Source organism: Etheostoma cragini, chromosome 19, assembly GCF_013103735.1.
Source record: "Etheostoma cragini isolate CJK2018 chromosome 19, CSU_Ecrag_1.0, whole genome shotgun sequence".
NCBI classification, from domain to species: domain Eukaryota; kingdom Metazoa; phylum Chordata; class Actinopteri; order Perciformes; family Percidae; genus Etheostoma; species Etheostoma cragini.
The window spans coordinates 3,946,502-3,965,015 of record NC_048425.1 but is presented as its reverse complement, the minus strand read 5'-3'; the positions used below and the strand labels follow the sequence as shown (position 1 = coordinate 3,965,015).

Below are 18,514 nucleotides of genomic sequence, written 5' to 3'. Positions count from 1 at the left end.
TGGGCCACTCCTGGACCTTAATGTGCTTCTTCTTGAGCCACTCCTTTGTTGCCTTTGCCGTGTGTTTTGGCTCACTGTCCTGCTGGAATACCCATCCACGACCCATTTTCAATGCCCTGGTTGAGGGAAGGAGGTTCTCACCCAAGATTTGACGGTACATGGCCCCGTCAATCGTCCCTTTGATGCGGTTTAAGTTGTCCTGTCCCTTTAACAGAAAACCCCCCAAAGCATACCGTTTCCACCCCCGTGTTTGACGGTGGGGATAATAATAATAATAAATTGAATTTGTATAGCGCTTTTCCCGAGCTCAAAGCCGCTTAACAGAGTAGGGACAGTTATTAAAAAAATAAATAAAAATAAATAAAATAAAAAACAAATAAAAAAAATTAAAAAAAAATAAATAAATAAAACTAAGGATAGGCAGAACAGAAAAGATGGGTCTTCAGACGGGACTGAAAAATGGGATGGTGCTCTTGGGGTCATAGGCAGCATTCCTCCTCCTCCAAACATGGCGAGTTGAGTTGATGCCAAAGAGTTCCATTTTGGTCTCATCTGACCACAACACTTTCACCCAGTTGTCCTCTGAATCACTCAGATGTTCATTGACAAACTTCAGACGGGCATGCATATGTGCTTTCTTGAGCAGGGGGACCTTGCGGGCACCGCAGGATTTCAGTCATTCACGGTGTAGTGTGTAACCAATTGTTTTCTTGGTGACTATGGTCCTAGCTGCCTTGAGATCATTGACAAGATCCTCCCGTGTTGTTCTGGGCTGATTCCTCACTGTTCTCATGATCATTGCAGCTCGGCGAGGTGAGATCTTGCATGGAGCCCCAGGCCGAGGGAGAGAAAATTTATTTTGTGTTTCTTCCATTCGCGAGTAATCGCAACAACTGTTATCACCTTCTCAGCAAGCTGCTTGGCAATGGTCTTGTAGTCCATTCCAGACTTGTGTAAGTCTGCAGTCTTGTCCCTGACATCCTTGGAGAGCTTTCTGGTCTTGGCCACGGTGGAGAGTTTGGAATAGGATTGATTGATTGCTTCTGTGTCTTTTATACAGGTAACAAGCGGAGATTAGGCACTCCCTTTAAGAGTGTGCTCTTATTCTCTGCTCGTTACCTGTATAAAAGACACCTGGGAGCCAGAAATCTTTCTGATTGAGAAGGAGTCAAATACTTATTTCCCACATTAAAATGCGTTTTGAACATTAAAACATTTTTGGCATGCGCTTTTCTTGTTGTTATTCTGTCACTCATTGCTCAAATAAATCAAGCATTAAAATTATAGATTGATCATTTTTTCGTCAGTGGACAAACGCACAAAATCAGCATACGTATGTATGTATGTATGTATGTATGTATACATATATACACACACACAGACTTGTTTGATATTTGTTTTTTTAACATCCTGTTATGATGTATGTGTATGTTGTGTGTGAAATTTGTAGCTACTGGGACTCTGAATTAAAAAAAAAATTGTACACTCCGATTTAAAAAAAAAATACTTTCTATTAATTTTGATAAATCCATTATTGTCTATCAATTTTTTTTTGGAGGATAACACAGTTTAAAAAAATTATAACAGTACATTTGTTATACAAAGTTTTTTTTTTTTAAATCATGTTAATCTACTGGGTGACTTGAAATAAACAAAAAAGGTATAGTTATTACATTGTTTATGCTACTACTAATATTACTATGTGGTCAAAGATTTATCTACAAATCTCTTTCCCCGAAACCTTGAAACCATGGCAACCCTCTATGGTGTTCCTATGCCCTTATACGGGCGTGCACATCGCCCTCAACGTCACATTAAAGCGGTGTCCGATGAGATTAGCCAATCAATACCAGACTGATATCCAATACCATTATCTGCTCCAGGAACAAACGTGGCATTATGGGATGCCGTCCCCATGACAACAGGGGTTGCCGGGTATCCTGTGTTTCCTATTGATCGGTGCACGATTTACAGTTAACAGTCAACGCTGGTAATAACGATTTTAACACACACACACACACACACACACACACACACACACACACACACACACACACACACACACACACACACACACACACACACACACTGTCCAAATATTAATTTGGACAGTTGTCATCCGTGTGTTTGCAGTGAAAATAAAGCTTTTTTTCATAGCAGATATTAGTTCATCAATAATTAATTAGTCAGATTTGTGTGTTTGGGTGTGTTTGTGAGTGTATTTTCCAGTAAGAAGCTAATATCAAACCATCAATATCTTCCTGTAAACACAATGCAGAAGGTCAATAAGCAGCTATCACAAGTCCGAAAAGAGAGAAAGAGAGAGAGAGAGCCGTTACTGTGTGATACATCAGATTGCCAATCAGAGATGTAAAACATAACTTGTCATCGAAGTGGCAGTAAGAAAACAAAGCAGCAGGAAGTGAGCAAGGCCTGAGCAGGAAGTCAGTTGACCTCAGCAGACACAGACACGTCAGATAAGGTAAATGTCTGATGTATGTGTTGATAAAGTTAGACTAGAGAGAGAAAGGGACTACTGAACACAAAAAAGACACTTCAACTGATGCCGAAAACAAGACAGAAGCAGAATGCTTCACATTAAAGGGAGAAAGGCATGAAAGTGTCAAAAACCCACATGCACGCATTCATTCTTTGGTGAGATGTTTAAATCTTAATATTACCTCTTAAATAAATGAGCAGCTCAAATCTTTAATCAGGGTTCCCAGAGTAGCCCTGATGAAAAATTCCATGACTTTTCCATGACTTTCCCAAACTAAGTGACAGTAATAGCACTCCCTGGTTTGCTAATGTTGGCTTTCACCTTGAAGAATTCCTGTTTTAATATGTATGAAGCTTTAAATATATATATATATATATATATATATATATATATATATATATATATATATATATATATATATATATATATATATATATATATATATATATATATATATATATATATCTCCCAAAATATGAAAAATATGCTGAAAACCATCATCTATAATAGAATATGCATAAAGAGTGAAAGATGTCCTGATATGACAGGACACTTCACCGGGGAACCTGTATAACAAATACAATTTCTGCTGGGGCTCTTTATCCCTCCCTCCCACACACACACACACACACACACACACACACACACAGTGACTCTGTCTTTTCCTACCTTGGCCCTTATCTGTCCCGAGGTCGACACTTTGCGGATCAACTTGTGCGACGTCTCTTCTTGTTCCCCGTCGCTGTCTGATGACTCTTCTCCAGCTTCTCCAGTCTGGAAGAAGAGATGAAAACTGATGTTGGATAAATGCCACTTATTACTAGAATACAACAAATGGCGAAATTTAAAACAAACATTTACTGAGTTTTGAGTGCTTTGCTACCCAGAAACTCAAAGAGAGGACACCAGTGACTGAAATGTCCTACTTTTAAAAAATGATTGATTTTTGTTGCACACACTCTCCATGTTACAACTGCATGTTATTGGCTTGATGGGCTGCCATTCAGATGACTGTGAGCAATTTAACCAGCTTCATCGGTTTAGTGATCTGCATCCATGGGTTACGTTTTGATTCATCACTCGTATACTGTAGAGTTAGATGTCCCATGTTAAGATGCTGCTCAAGATCAAGCCATTTTTATTTCAAATGCATTTTTAAATAACTTATAATAACTTAAAATGTTTTAGCAGCTGACATCCGATAAGGGCTTTACAGTACGTGTCTTATTTCAGCTGCAGGATAAGTTGAGTTTAAATGTAAGAACATGCACATGTGGGAGTGAAAAAATAGTCAAAAACTCAAACGGACTCTTACTAAATTAATTTATTATATTAATTAGGCCACATGTGTTGAAGATATAGATTTCTAAATAATAAAATTATTAAAATAAAATTATATCAATAAATAGGAATAGAAATAAACAAGTCTTCAGTTTGCTACCACTCTCCTTAGACTTCAGGTCAAATTAAGCTCCTAAACAATGCAACAAAAGTGATTTTATTAAGCATGAAGGATTTTTTTCTGATTCTGCAGGGTATACGTTGTGCAGTTAACATGCATTTTTTAGAAGTGTCAATTGCACCATAGAGTATTCACACCTACTGCAGCCCCACATTGCATATTAGCCCTATTTTAAATCAGCTGTAAACGTAGATTGAGCCGTACTTACAATGTGAGTGTTTTCAGAGTCCGCTTGGGGTGAGCCCAGAGACTCGCCATGCTCCGCCACATACAGGACATTGGGGTTCAGTTTAGAGGCCATGACGAGCTCCCAGTCGACAGCAAAGGAAGAGAGAGGGATGAATCGATGGAAGATGGGGAAAGAAAAGGACAGCGAGAAAGACAGAAGGCACAAGTGTAAATGAAATGTTTGCCAGTTGCAGAGGAGGAGGAATAAAAGACAGGAAGAAGAGATGAAAGAGTGGAGTTTGGCGAGGTTAAAGCTTGGCTAGGAGGAGGAAGACAGGAGAGGATGATGAATGGGACAGCAGGCTCTGGGACACTCGTCCTCTTGCCAATCTCTCTATCCAGGGCCAACTCTGGAAAAGATGAAGGAATGAATAATTAATAATAAACTTTTTTTAGTTGGGGGAGGGGGGAGCGGGGGATTGCCAGCTCCCTCACTGGAAGTTAAGAACATATAAAACAACTTTTCCAACTCTTTGTCTACTAATATTATTAATTTCTCTTCCTCCATCGCAATCTTTCAGTTCAGTTCAGTTCAGTTCAGTTCAGGGAGACAATAAAGGGTACTTCTCTTTCTCGCTTCCTGTTTTACTTCTTCCTGGGCTTGTGAGAAAACACTTAAAGGTTTTACTGTTCAGTCCTGTGTGTTGTTAAATGGAGCACAGTAGTCACCTGACAAAAACATAGCCAAAACCATGGTGAAGATGATAATGATGATGGTGGTAAAGATGAATGGGAAACACGATGGTGACAAGGTCAAATACAGTGGAAGGATGATGGTAACGATGAGGATCATCGTGCTCATTACAGACATTTCACATGCAATAACGCCAGATATAGGACTATCTCTGCATGCACTCTTTGATATATTACTTGACTGAGCATGCAGTAGTACTAATACACTCAAAAAGTGTCTATGTGTAGGTTGAACATGTGTGCAGGCGGGCGCGCACGTGTGTGTGTCCGTTTCCTTGATTACGATGTGGACACGTTATTCAAAAACCTGTCTGCATCTCACTTCACTGCCGCCCCCGTTGACACCAAACTTGAACACTGAATGTTGAAAACAAACCATATTTAAAAAAAAACAAAAAAACACTGCATGCACAGATAGGTTGTCACTATGTTGAATTATGTTTGTGTGGCTATTAGGTCGAAAAAAAATAATTCTAAAGAGAAACCGATGTACAACAGGCTGTCGTGCGCTTCAGCCAGCTTGATCATCCATTCCGTCCATTCGCTGTTATAGCTACTGTACGGCGGCAAAATAAATCTCAATGTAAAATGTAACTCGTGCATATTCGTCAAATGCGCTCAGTCGGCTCAGCTGTCAAAAACATTTATCAGTGACCTGGACGGCCACCGCTACCGCACGGCCACCTCCTCTGCATAAATACACCCTCTGTGTGCTCTTATGTCTCGATGAAATGTGGCTAGTATTTACCTTCGTACGTTAATTTCGTCCACCTTCTCCTCCGCCGGAGGTTAATCTGCGGCGGCGTTTCCCGCTCCTGTTGCCCGGCCTGGGTCGCTCGTCAGCCGGCGTTTAGGTGCTCGCGGTCAGCAGCAGCAGTGCGGGTCTCTCCGGTAGTGCTCGCCTTGCAGAGAGACGCGGTCATACGCATAGCGTCGGAGCGGATCTGAATCAGGTAGAAAGAAGAAGGGAGGGAGGGAGGGAGGGAGCAGGGGCGAAGAGAGACAGAGAGATTTGAAAGCGGACGTATTGAGTCGCCTCGAATCGCTTTTCCGAGGTTAAACGGAGAGCAAATAACGCGCGCGCAAGAGAGCGCGAGAGACACACACAGGCCTATATGAGCACCAAGATGCTAATATGTTAATGTGTCACACAGACAGACGGAAAAGGATTAGGGCCACATGTAAAACTCCTGAGTTTAAAGTCAGAATTCTGAGAAAAATGTCAGAATTCTATATTGTTGTTGTTGTTGTATATCTTGTTATTGTTGACTGAATCTGGTCAGTTATATTTTACATTTGTAGAACTAACTTTTTGGGAAGAATTCAAATAAGATTGAGTTTGGGATCACAGGCCACAAAACACTTTTAAATGAATCAAACATCTTAAGGGCCCATTGGAAATAAGGATGGGATTCAAATCTGATGGCTTTTAATAGTTTGTATAATAGGGATGTAGACAAAGCCCTGCTGCAGGCTCAAATCTAGTGACACAACATTCCTCTTGCAGGCGATATGATATCACATTACAAACTTTTGTCCAGGCATGATCTCAAAGCTTGTTTTTATACTTATGAATCTGTACTTCTGCACTCTTAAATCATCACCTGTAGATTGATTTTTCCTCAGATTATAGCTCGTTAACTGTACCAGAAGATGTTAGGGAAAGCCCACATCTAACAGAAGGATAGAGCTCTGTTGGACAGGGAAAGAGACGTCCACATTAATAAAGGAGGAAGAGAGTGCACACTGACACAGAAACAAGGCAGACGTATGCACTAACATAGCGCGCGCACACACTGGCACCTCTCAGTGCAATAGTAATTTGTTTACAGTTGATTAAATATTCATGCTGAATTAGCTGTGAGCCTGCCAACAGTCACTTTGTTTACACTGTGTGTGTGTGTGTGTGTCTCTCCTCCACCTGTATTTGTGTGTCCTCTGTGAAGTCGTATCTGTCGGCCCACGGCATGGAAAAGGCAGACACGTGCACAATAACAGGCGTGCACACACACACCTGCTGGATTCCCCCACCGATCAGGTGATAGTGTTACTGTATTTGTCTCTTTTTCCTTTTGTTGCCCTTGACAACGGTGTGAAGGATGAGCTAAGGGATGGAGTACAGGGAGGGAGGGAGGAAGATGACCATAGGTCACATAAATACACTTTGTAAAAAATGACATATATAAGGCGGCATCTAAATGTTATTTTTCAAGTATTTTGTTGATTATTTTCTTGTTACATTGCCCATCAAATGTCAATTATGTTTGGAAAAATGTCATCCTGGTTACCCAGAATTCAAAATTATGTCTTCAGGTAACTTTGTTTCTTATAAAAACAATGATATAAAAAGATGTTAGACAGGGAACAGCAACAAATCCTCCCCAAAAAAAAGCTGGACTCTAAATATTTTGCATTTTTGCTTGAAAAATAGCTCAATGAACTCAAATACCCAACCCCCAACTGCTCTGGGCACCTGTCCAGCAGCCACAGCCCCCTCACTCTGACAGCTCTCCATTAGTGCATGTAGAAGACCTTAGTCTGTGTGTGTGTGTGTGTGTGTGTGTGTGTGTGTATTTCAGGTCTGTGTGTAGTATGTTCTAACCATAGACCGTTAAAATACGGTCTATGGTTCTAACAACAGTGAACAACTCGTAATGCCCCCCCCAGATCAATAAAAGTATAAATCATGTATTGTTTTTTTAATTTTATTAATTGATTATTCATTCAGCTCTAATGCCGCACACAGATTTTAAAGCATATTTCCTCACGACAAGTTACATTTCTAACAGTTGTTTTCTTTATTAAATTGCAAGATGACTGTTGTACATCAGCGAGAGGTTAAGTGGTTCTTTCATTTCTTTTGCCCCTCTAAACAAAAGAAATGACGTTATATTCCTCAAACCTGGAAAAGAAAAAAAAAAGACACATAGACAGACAGACACACACACACACACACACTTAATTGACAGATGGTGAATGATCCACAAGCTCTCCCGGAGAGCTTCTCACAGGTTGTCAAATTCCCTCTCTTCCCCATCCAAGCGGCGCACAGCCGGTATCACAGACAAACTTAGTGACACTCATCAGATGGGAAATACCGAATCCCAGTTCTAATTCCACTAATGACATTCATGTTCTCACCACCCACACCCTCACCAAGCTCCTACACAGATACCTCTCTCACACACAGCCCGAAACAACACGAGGAATGCGTACATCACATCTTAAAATGAGTCTACACGGAATAATTAAAGTACATTCACAGATGTCAGGTAGCAGCTATTTGTGCAAAAAACTATCCTTACAGTCACACAATCATTTAATCTCTTTTTCTATTAGTGACATGTTGGGTAGATTTTTAATTCCATAGGTTTTGGCTAAAATGAACAGAAATTTAAATGAACAGCATTTCCTTTTTTGTACAAAAGCATGAAAATGATGTATTTGAAATACCCCAAAATACAATTGTTACTGCGCTTATGCCCTTTCGTTTATAGTCACGATTCTTGACTCTTATGAAAGAACACTTTTTGGATTTTACTACCAAAAAGTCTGACAAATTCACTGAGGCAAAGACACGGTATAATGTACGTTTTTTTAAATAAGCAACTGTTGTTGCAGTGTTTTGGGGATCTTACAATGACAAAAAAGAAAAAGAAAAAAGAAGTTTTGAAGTTTTTCTGTTTTTTTTAAATCATGTATACTTTTCTTCAGGTTGAGAGAGGATTCAACTGCAAGCCATCCCAAATAACAAAGAACAAAGCCCAGATATTGAGGCGGCTGTTAAAATAGCAGCTCATTTGAACTAACAATCAACTAACTGAAATTGCATTGATAATAGCCTAAGTACAGCTAATATTTCCGAATTCTTTTTGATATTGACCCTTTTCTTTCCTTTTGATTATAAAAAAAAATGATCAACATTACATTTAAAAAAACATTTTTGAATGCAAAAAAGGATGACTAAATGACGCCTTCAGTAAGTGCCCCTTGGCAATAGAACCGATGTGCTTTTAAAAGGTCGTCAAAGGTCGCTAATGGGTCAGGGGAACATTATTTCATTTGATCGGGAATTGACCTGGAGCTCATTGATCCAGTAATTAGAGGAACTGAGGCAATTAATGAAAAGATGAATAGTTCAGCAATTCTTCCACATTGCCACTAATCGGGGATTAAGCCTGTCACACTGAGTACTGGGACTTTAACTATCGGCTACCCCCCCCCCCCCCCCCCCCCCCCCCCCCCCCACATACAGTCTGTGCAGTTTATTTACCGGTCTCCTGCTCTGTCAATGTATGCACCATGTGTTACTATGCTGCCACCTAGTGATTTATTCGTCCATTAAAATAAATCATATTAAAAAAAAGGCATTTGGAGTGAACAGCATGCAGAAAAAGAATCTGGAAGAGATATGAAAAGAAAGACCAGTTATTGGAGGCATCATAAGCAAGGGTGAACTCAAATGATAAGCTGTTTAAGAGCATCAATTATTAAGCGTAGTCTGCAACTTCCCGTCTGATCAATGAGAGCGGATAATGAGACCGGTAACGCTAATAAGGCATGGGATTGGAGGAGGGTTGGAAAAAGAGAGTTATGGAGTAGCACGCGAGAAAGAAGGGGAAAGAGACACTTCTATGGGGTTAAGAGAAAGAGAGAGAGAGAAAGTGTGAGACAAACTGTCAGGGTGAGAGAAAGATTAAAGGAGAGGATGGTGACAATTATTCTTTAATTATTCGGTGTCATGATGTCTCTCTGTGACGAAAGGGATTTGTGAGATCTTTCTATTGGTTAACCTTGCCGAAAACCTGAATATCATATAGGTAAGGAAGTTATTTAGAAGAATTTGAACATTCTTGCATTGAAATGCTCAAATTTAAAGACCTGATGACACATGACGTGTTTTCTATAATGTACTGTATAATCAATTTTAACAATTTGAGCATGAAGATACATTAGCTATTAGATCAATTCAATCTTAATATATTGTTATATTTTTATCGTTGGAAGAGTCCAGAATTTGGGGTTTTGTATTGAAAAATGGACATAACCAACTGAAGGGTTAAAGGAGTAGTTTTTAAAATGGCAGTGTAGGAAGCTGCAGCGGTTGCTGATGTTTCTGGGAACTCCAAAATTTACAAATTAGACACGTGTTTCTTTCCACAAAGTACCACTATATAGTTGTTTTTAAAGAAAATGTAAGTGATGCGCAATTTGAGAACTCTACTCTGTCAAAAAACTCAGTTATGCAAGTAAGTACACGTGTACTACATGGAAGGGTACTAACAGAGGTATCCAAATTGAGACAAAGAATGTGTATAGCCTAATTGAAAGCTCAAGAACAGCTACTTATTGGACCTTGCGGTGAGATAGTCCTTACTATGTAGAGAAAAGAGGAGAACGAAGACAAAAACAAGGAAGAGGGGGAGAAAGCATGAGTGATTAAACATACTGGAAAAAGAAAGAGAAAGAGAAAAGAAACAGAAATGGTGTTACTGTATGTAGAGAGACAAAGAAAGAGGGGGGAAAAATGAGTGCCTCCACACTTCTGCGATCTTTTGAAGCTTTAAATACCTTTGTGGGATACATACTGTAGATGAGTAAAATTTGACTCATCTGCCATTTGAAGCGCAGTCTAATGCAGGAGGCTTGCTTTGAACAGCCTTGAGTGCCGGACTGCACGTCAAACTTTAAGAGCTTTGATGGAATATTGCAGGTGAACTCAGGGAGGAAGAAGGAGGCCGGTGCACAGAGCCAATTTAGAGGTTAAAAAAAAAAAAAGATTATTAAGCGAGTTTGATATGGACATAACGCAGTATAGAGAAGCACACAAGTGGAAAACACAAAGAGGCCATTGTGTGTTTGATGGGCCCGGCTCTTCACCATATTGGTTTCCATGAGAACACAAGACGGAGTGAGTGAACAGGTGGTAACCTCAAAGGGCCACAGCAACACATCCTGTTAGCTTTTACAACCAGGCTGTATACACGCAGCCCAAACCCAGAGCTGCTACTGACAGCTTACACACACACACACACACACACACATACACCAAGAGCAATATATCATCCTACTGGAGTACTGTTATTTAAAGAAAGCCAGAGAAAGCTGCATAAAATTTGATAAATTGCCACTAACACACCTGGATCACTGACCATACAGCGGTCATGTTGCATTGTGGGTAAAATAGACGATAGGTTTTTACGTGGAAGAAGAATGTAAGAAAAATACGATATCTGGGGTGCCTGGGTAGCTCACCTGGTTGAGCATGCGCCCCATCTATAGAGGCTCAGTCTTCACCGCAGGGCACTCTCCGGCTAAAATGCCTCCCCCCCCAAACACTTTAACAAAAAGCTTAATCTATACATAACCATGTCTCGTATAAATTACATTCCCATACAATGAAAATGCATTCTCAATTATGTTTAAGGGGATATGTATTTTGTCCTGGGTTACGTTTGTCCTCAACATATCACAAATGTCTTTCTAATCAAAGTCTGCAAAGGGAGCCAAGAAACTTGTTTGTGTCCTGTACATGGACTAGATAAAAGAAACCAAAAGCAAAACAAAAAGTTAGAAGATTAAGGTTTTGCTCAGAAAACATTGAACATCCAAGTTGCACAAACTAACACATTCATATTTCAAAAAATGTGTTTTGGTGAGAAAACAAATCTGTGTTTTTTATCCACAACCAGAGCTCCACAGGGAACCAATCATGAGAGTACCGAAACGGGAGTTGGAAGACGTACTTGCAGTGGTTGTGAGATAAGCACAGAGGCGTTAACCTCAAAGAGATGTTGTGGTTTACTGAACCTGCAGTGGGGAATTTATTAACCAATGATACAATGAATGGTTTTAGAAAAAGTCTGAGCAGCAGAGCCCCACAGTCAGCAGCATTAATAGTATAAAATATGAAAAGTATAAATACGACGGTCCATCCCAATCTCTTCTCTAAAGATTCATTACATTTGCAGTAAAGGACAACTTCTAACTCACACATGCTCTGCCTGCATTCTACTCTACGTGCGTCAGCTTTCCTTTTTACAATACTAACGTCATTGCAGCATAATCGTGTTAGATGGTCTGATAATACATAAAGCCTTACAATAAAAATCTAATCAATAATTTTTGTATGATCTTAGTATTATTGTAAAAATCAAGATAACTTTATATCACTGTGAAACTATGACAGTATCTGTAAACTGCAATCTTTCAAGCTGACATTCAACAATCAGATGTGTCAGTGGTTAAACCATCAGCATCCAGACAGTAAAAGCACGCAAATTTACACTATAGCACATGGCAGGCTTATGCACAATGGAAATTGAAGTTACTTGCGAGATGGAAGACAGAATTAAAAAGCTTAAAAACACATTTAAATACAGAGTGTAGTACAGAGTCTGTTTACAGTTTGTGCAAATGGAATAGTGCACAAAGTGTTAAAAGGATATTTAACAAATATGACATCAGTGCCGCTAAGATTGTGCTACTATGCACTGGATCATAAGAGACAATAAAGTCAACGTGTGCAATACTGCATGAATGATGGAAGAGAGTTAACACATGCAGCGGAGGACCATAGACTGTGTAGGATTAGTATTAGTGGACAGAGCATGTGTAAGTTAAACAGGAGCAAATCCTTGCAGCCAAAAATCAGATGGAAAACCTTGAAGCCTGTTTCTAAAAAGAAATGAACTAGAAGTCCTTCTCTTATAACAGAAAAACACATTTCAGCATTTGAATACTTTAACACCCACGGTTCAGAGAAAAGCAGAACTTATAATGGAATATTAATAAATCCAACGGCTTTGTGGATTTTCTGTGGATGATTAGTGTGTTATACAAGTTCCATGCTGCACAGTAGGTGTACTGTATGGCTGATGCATCTGTGCTATGTAACCATGGACAGTGGGGTGTGCATGCAGGTGTGTGTATGTGTGTTTGTGTGTGTGTGTTTGTGTGTGTACAGAAAAACTTAAAACTAGTGATTGAGACTACAAATTCATTATGAAAATGTTTACTGAGGAGTGAGAAGTGGGTCACTTTCTCATAGACTTCTACAGAAAGTCTTTGAGAACTACACGTGTCGCCCCCTATTGAAATTAAGCTAGAATGCAGGTTTGAGACACCTCGCCAAACCGGATGCCCTGTCCATTAATTTTAAAGTCAATTTAAGAAACCCTCGTTAAAAACAGGGAATAAAGTCCAATGTGTTGTTAATTCATCATTTTATACAGTGAATAGTTAATGATTTTGGATCCAGCTTTTCTGTCATATTCTCATAGAAATCTCAATGATATCATTTAGTGAGAACTTTTATTTTTAGGCATACAATACTTATTTCGAACAAATCCCAATTTAGCTGGAGCGGTGTGCCTTCTCCTAGGCTGCACATCTCCTGGTTTGGGTTTGTTTCACCTCCTCTGTTGCGGTTGTTACTTATCTACACACATCTTTCACTCAGCCACACACCACCCACAATTCACAAATCCACAATTAATTGTTGATTGTTAACTAAACAAAATAACTATTTACAACAGAATCAAAACATGTGTGGAATCAATGGTATCAGTAGTGTGTGTGGCTGAGTGAAAGATGTGTGGATAAATGACAACTGCAACAGAGGAGGTACAACAAACCCAAACCAGGAGATGTGCAGCCTAGGAGAAGGAGAAGGAGAAGGCAGAGACACAACAACGAGACATGACCTCCATAAATAGTCTTAGTTGAGGCCTACCCAGATATCCACCAATTAGCTACCAAACCCTACCAAACTGCCAGCTCAGCCAGGAAGACCAGAGAAGCCAAGAGCAGGCAGAAAAGGGAGGAGTTGTAACCCCCCCTCCATAAGAACAGGGTTCTTCTAGGAACCACAATAACAATCAACACTTCACTTCTTTTTTCTTTACTTTCTTTTTTAAATCAACACTAACTTTACAGTTGTGATTGAAGACAAATTAGCTGGATGGCCCGAAACATTACCCATAATCCCATGTAAATACCACCTTCCTTATAGTCACCCCTAATGCAGTCCATCTGTCTCCAAGGTCCAGCAACCCTGGGTACCACAGGAGCAATTTAAGGCAATGAAAGACAGGAATAGGGGATACCTCGGAACAGAGAACAGTTGTGTGACAATAAAGTTGAATCTAATAATCTAATCTCTGCTGATGCAGTATATGCATTACCAGACTGATACAGTGGGACTTTAACTCTGGTACCTTTAGAGATCAATGATGTAATGTATTATAATAGCAGCTACTGTTTGTTTACCTGTTGGGCAAATTGATTGCCAGTAAAGAGAGTGATCGATTAATTGCAAAGAAATAGCTCTGGTCAATACTGAATGCAGGCTTGATTGTTTCGGGACATTCATGGCATGCACTAGCCAGACTGAAGACCCCAAGTAACCCACATTTGAGCCAACTGACAAGTAGTTCTGATTTTTAGGAAAGAGAGAGAGAGAGAGAGAGACACACACACACGCACACAAACACACACACACACACACACACACACATGCAGTCCTCTCCAATCAGCGTCAAAGTTGTTCATTCTCTGAATAAGAAGAGTGTGTTATTTATATATGACACCCCAGTGTGGCTCTCAAGTCATCCATGTTAACATTAATGTGGACTGACAGGTGTGTGTCTCTAAGACAGCAGTGGTGTGGCACAGTGGGGTCCTAACCCAAAGCTGCTCACAGTGACAACGGCCTGTCCGACTGCATCACTGTTTCACTCACTCACACACACACACACAAACACACACACACACACACACACACACACACACACACACACACACACACACACACACACACACACACACACACACACACACACACACACACACACACACACACACACACACACCTCAATTTTCATTTGAACATCTCCTTTTACTAAAGGCATAATTTAGAGATTCATCTAAGTTAACTGCCGGGTTACACACACGCAGACACACACACACCTTAATTTTCATTTGAACATCTCCTTCTACTACAGGCATAACTTAGAGATTCATCGAAGTTAACTGCTGGTGTGGTCTCAAGACACATGCATTGAGAAAATATCACCTTTCTTTTAAAACCATTTGACTAATAAGGAGAGTTTTTACTTGAGGAACCGCACTCTACTACAGGGATTAAATGTATGTGAAAATGTCCAGGACTGATCTCATGTGACTCCATTCGGGTGAAGTATGGATCAATTCCGCTGTCAGCTAATTCTACATTGATACACTAGCAACTCTTTGTCCTCCTCAAATCAAAGAAACACTACACAAGCTCAATGCTGCACTACTGTTAATTAATATCTTCATGTCAACAGTGGTCTAACAGAGATTTATCCCGAACTCTGCATTTATTTCGCATCTTATTTACCTTATATAGTTTTAGTTTTATGGCTCTAGCTTTAATTGCCTCAGTCTCAACGCTCTGATTAAACCTCATTCCTTCCAGCCCGATGTTTTTTCCGGAAAAATAACACTGTAGCCTACGCTACCTGCCCAGCAACAGTCAATGGCTAGCAGACAAAGTTAGCGACTAGCATGTGAACAAAGCGGACCATTTAGCAGCTAAACAGCTAGCTAGATAATGCATTTAGGAGTTTGTGTACACCAAACCGAGCTAAAACACGAGTAAATAGTGGACATTGCTTAAAAATTGGACATTATAACTTACATTCCTCAGGCGACAATGTTGCTAACGTGGTCCAACGTCTGCTTCACGTGTCAATAGTGGACTGTTTCTAGCACGTCTGCTGCCCCCATGTGGCCAAAACAAATCTATTACAGGCTACTGTTTTTTAGAACAAGTGACTTGACGGCAAGTCAACTATAGCCTTTTTGCATTGGACATTTCACCAACAGGGCAATTAAAGGGATTTAGGCTACGTAAACATTAAAGAGCCATTAAAAATAGTTGAAATAGAAAAGGAGCTACAAAAAGCTGTTATTGCTATTGCTGCTACATTACCTGGATTCCACCCAAAGTTCTTATTCTGACTCAAATCTGAGTATGACAACGTCAGGCTAGCTGGATCACTGATAATGAACATTCAGTGCCAACGTTTCTTTTATTAATAATTCCTACTGTGAATTTCACCAGCAGCAGGGTTAAAGGCTAGGATACTTGCCTAGACCTATCTAGTACTCAATTTTCACAAAGCAGGATGCAATATTGATTCTTACAGCTTAGTTCAGTATTGTTTCAACAATATCAGTAAACATACTTCTCTGATATGGTTACATTTCGTGCAGTGAAAACCATTTCTTTGCACCCTGTCTGTTTCTGTAGGAGAAAGCCGAGTATTCTGGCAGCTCCGGTCTGCTGTCTGTAAGTGGTGAGTAGGTCTCCCCTTTTTATTTATTGCGTTGTATTGTCTTTATCGTATTTTCAGTGGGGCATTATTGCATGATGCCTCTCTCAATCTTTATTCATCCCTTTATGTATATTTTCATCCTAAACGTTTTATTTTTGTTCAGAGCAATATTGTTCTCAATAACCCTTCACACAGTAGGGTTTCCTTGCTGCATCACGACTGGTGACAAAACCCCACAGCAGCTCTCTGTTGGAAACTCCTTCCGACACATGCCTCACAACAGGGGCCACACACACGCACGCACACACTCAATCTTGCTTCATGTCTCAACAGATACTGACTGGAATAGTACCTCAAGACAAGAAGACGTGTGGTTGTGTGTGTGTGTGTGTGTGTGTGTGTGTGTGTGTGTGTGTGTGTGTGTGTGTGTGTGTGTGTGTGTGTGTGTGTGTGTGTGTGTGTGTGTGTGTATACAGTATACTATATCTGGGCTTCACATGAGTACCTCCTTCTGACTTCATAGTATTTGTGTGTGTGTGTGTGTGTGTGTGTGTGTGAATGCTCACAGCCTGTTAGTGCTGACTGGACCTCTGTGGAGGCGGTTGGCACGCAGTCCATCAGCGGGATGGCTGCCACCTCAGCTGGCTGCTCAGCTGGAGTCACTCAGTCAGTCCTTTTCTCTTGTTAGTACACTGCAGACGATATAACCTTTACTGATACTTCCCATTATTATTGTATATTTTCCATTTTGTTAAAGAAATCTTCAGTTAATGTAATCAGCAGTCATCACTGTACAGTAATGATTCACAGCACAGATTAAGTCAACAGGACATGAGTTCCTCCTCAACGCTCCATAGAAATTATGGGAAATCTTTCTCTAGAGTTTGTGCAAATATGTAAGATTTCAGAATGTATTCATTACTGAATCCATAGAGAGAGGGATCTTGCAAACAAAGGAAACACTGATAATGTCAGTAAAGGTCATAAAAGCATTTATAACTGGAGGCCAGGTAGATAATTAACACAGTTTCTGCCCAAGGGTTAAATATCAACCTGAAACAATTTGTCAATGAATAGCCTAAAAAGTTATCTGCAAATATTTGGATAAATAAATAACGGTTTAAGTCACTTTTTCCAAACAAAAATGTCTAACATTCCCAGGTAATACATTTATCTTTAACAATAGTTTTAACAAGATCCCACAATTATTTTGTGTTTATGGTTCATGGCTATGATGTAATTATGGCATGACTTTTTCCCTTTTTCCTAGAGACACATCAGCACAGACCTGTTGATGCTACCCGAGGAAAAGTGTGAAGCTTTAAACAAAGTTCCACAACTTGTGCAAGCTTTCAATAATTGTTAAAAAAAAATCTCAAAATGACAACTGAAGGTTTGGGTTGTACTCATTGTGTGAGTAGACAAGTTAGACCAAAATATGTTCTGGATTGATGGACTGATGGTTTTCCCACCCAGACAGGGAGAATGAGGAGGACAATCCAGATCGGTCCAGAGGTGAGAGGCCATCTGTTGACTCTGTGGCCCGGGCAAGAGCGACAACAGCTGGCCAGCATCTGGTCACTCTGGCCGCCAGGGCAACATCCAGAGGACCTCAGACAGAAACTGAAGGGAAATAACGGAAATGCCATAGGTCTGAGTCCAGCTGACTAAGGTATGGACAGATGGATGGATATAGTTGGCGGAAAGAAAAAGAGTGGCCAGGAAAAAGAGAAGAGAAGCCAGGATCCTAGGGCATGTTGCATTTTGTGGACAGATGGACACAAGGAGTGTGCTTTTTTAAGGCTTGGGTAAATAGACAGTGTGATGAATTCAAAGAGAGATACAGTAAATTGATAATTTCTTTATTAATTCTCTTTAATTTAATATATTCTCTCTCTCTCTCTCTCTCTCATATATATATACACAGCACACACACACACATACACACACACACACACACCCCCCCACACCCACACCTCAGATGGGCCACCACCATGAAGTGTCTTCAGTGACGGTGTCTTACAACTTTGTTAAAATGTAGAAACCACAAACTTGGAAAACCATACCAGACCAAATAAGGCTTTACCAAAACATCAAAGTTGTATTGAAATGAGCAAAAGTGTGTTTTATTGGAAGATAACTTTTTATATCTAAGAGGAATTATGCTATTTTATTATTATTTAATAAACCAGATATTCGGCCCATTTGGCATTTATTATTTTAAAAAACAATTTTAAAAGGAAGCAATAAGAAGAGATCAAATAAAAAATTTAGACATTGAAGCAGATTCTATTTTTCCAGTTTCCCCTC

The 18,514-nt window shown here is 39.9% G+C and overlaps 1 protein-coding gene across 4 annotated transcripts in view; it reads right to left on the bottom strand.

Moving 5' to 3' along the window:
- The window catches only part of si:dkey-172j4.3 (diacylglycerol kinase eta), an 82,544-nt gene extending 68,538 nt beyond the window's left edge, over window positions 1-14,006 (bottom strand). The window contains exons 1-4 of one of the 4 annotated variants that reach the window (XM_034857070.1): window positions 13,883-14,006; window positions 5,632-5,827; window positions 4,171-4,540; window positions 3,170-3,274 (exon numbers count right to left, since the gene is read on the bottom strand). In XM_034857070.1, the coding sequence (XP_034712961.1) occupies window positions 3,170-3,274; window positions 4,171-4,263 (198 nt within the window). In that variant the 5' untranslated portion in view covers window positions 4,264-4,540; window positions 5,632-5,827; window positions 13,883-14,006. Of the gene's footprint in view, window positions 1-3,169; window positions 3,275-4,170; window positions 4,541-5,631; window positions 5,938-13,882 lie in introns of those variants that run through there. The other 3 variants (XM_034857069.1, XM_034857072.1, XM_034857071.1) reach the window with 3 other exon arrangements.
- Window positions 14,007-18,514: the final 4,508 nt, after the last annotated feature.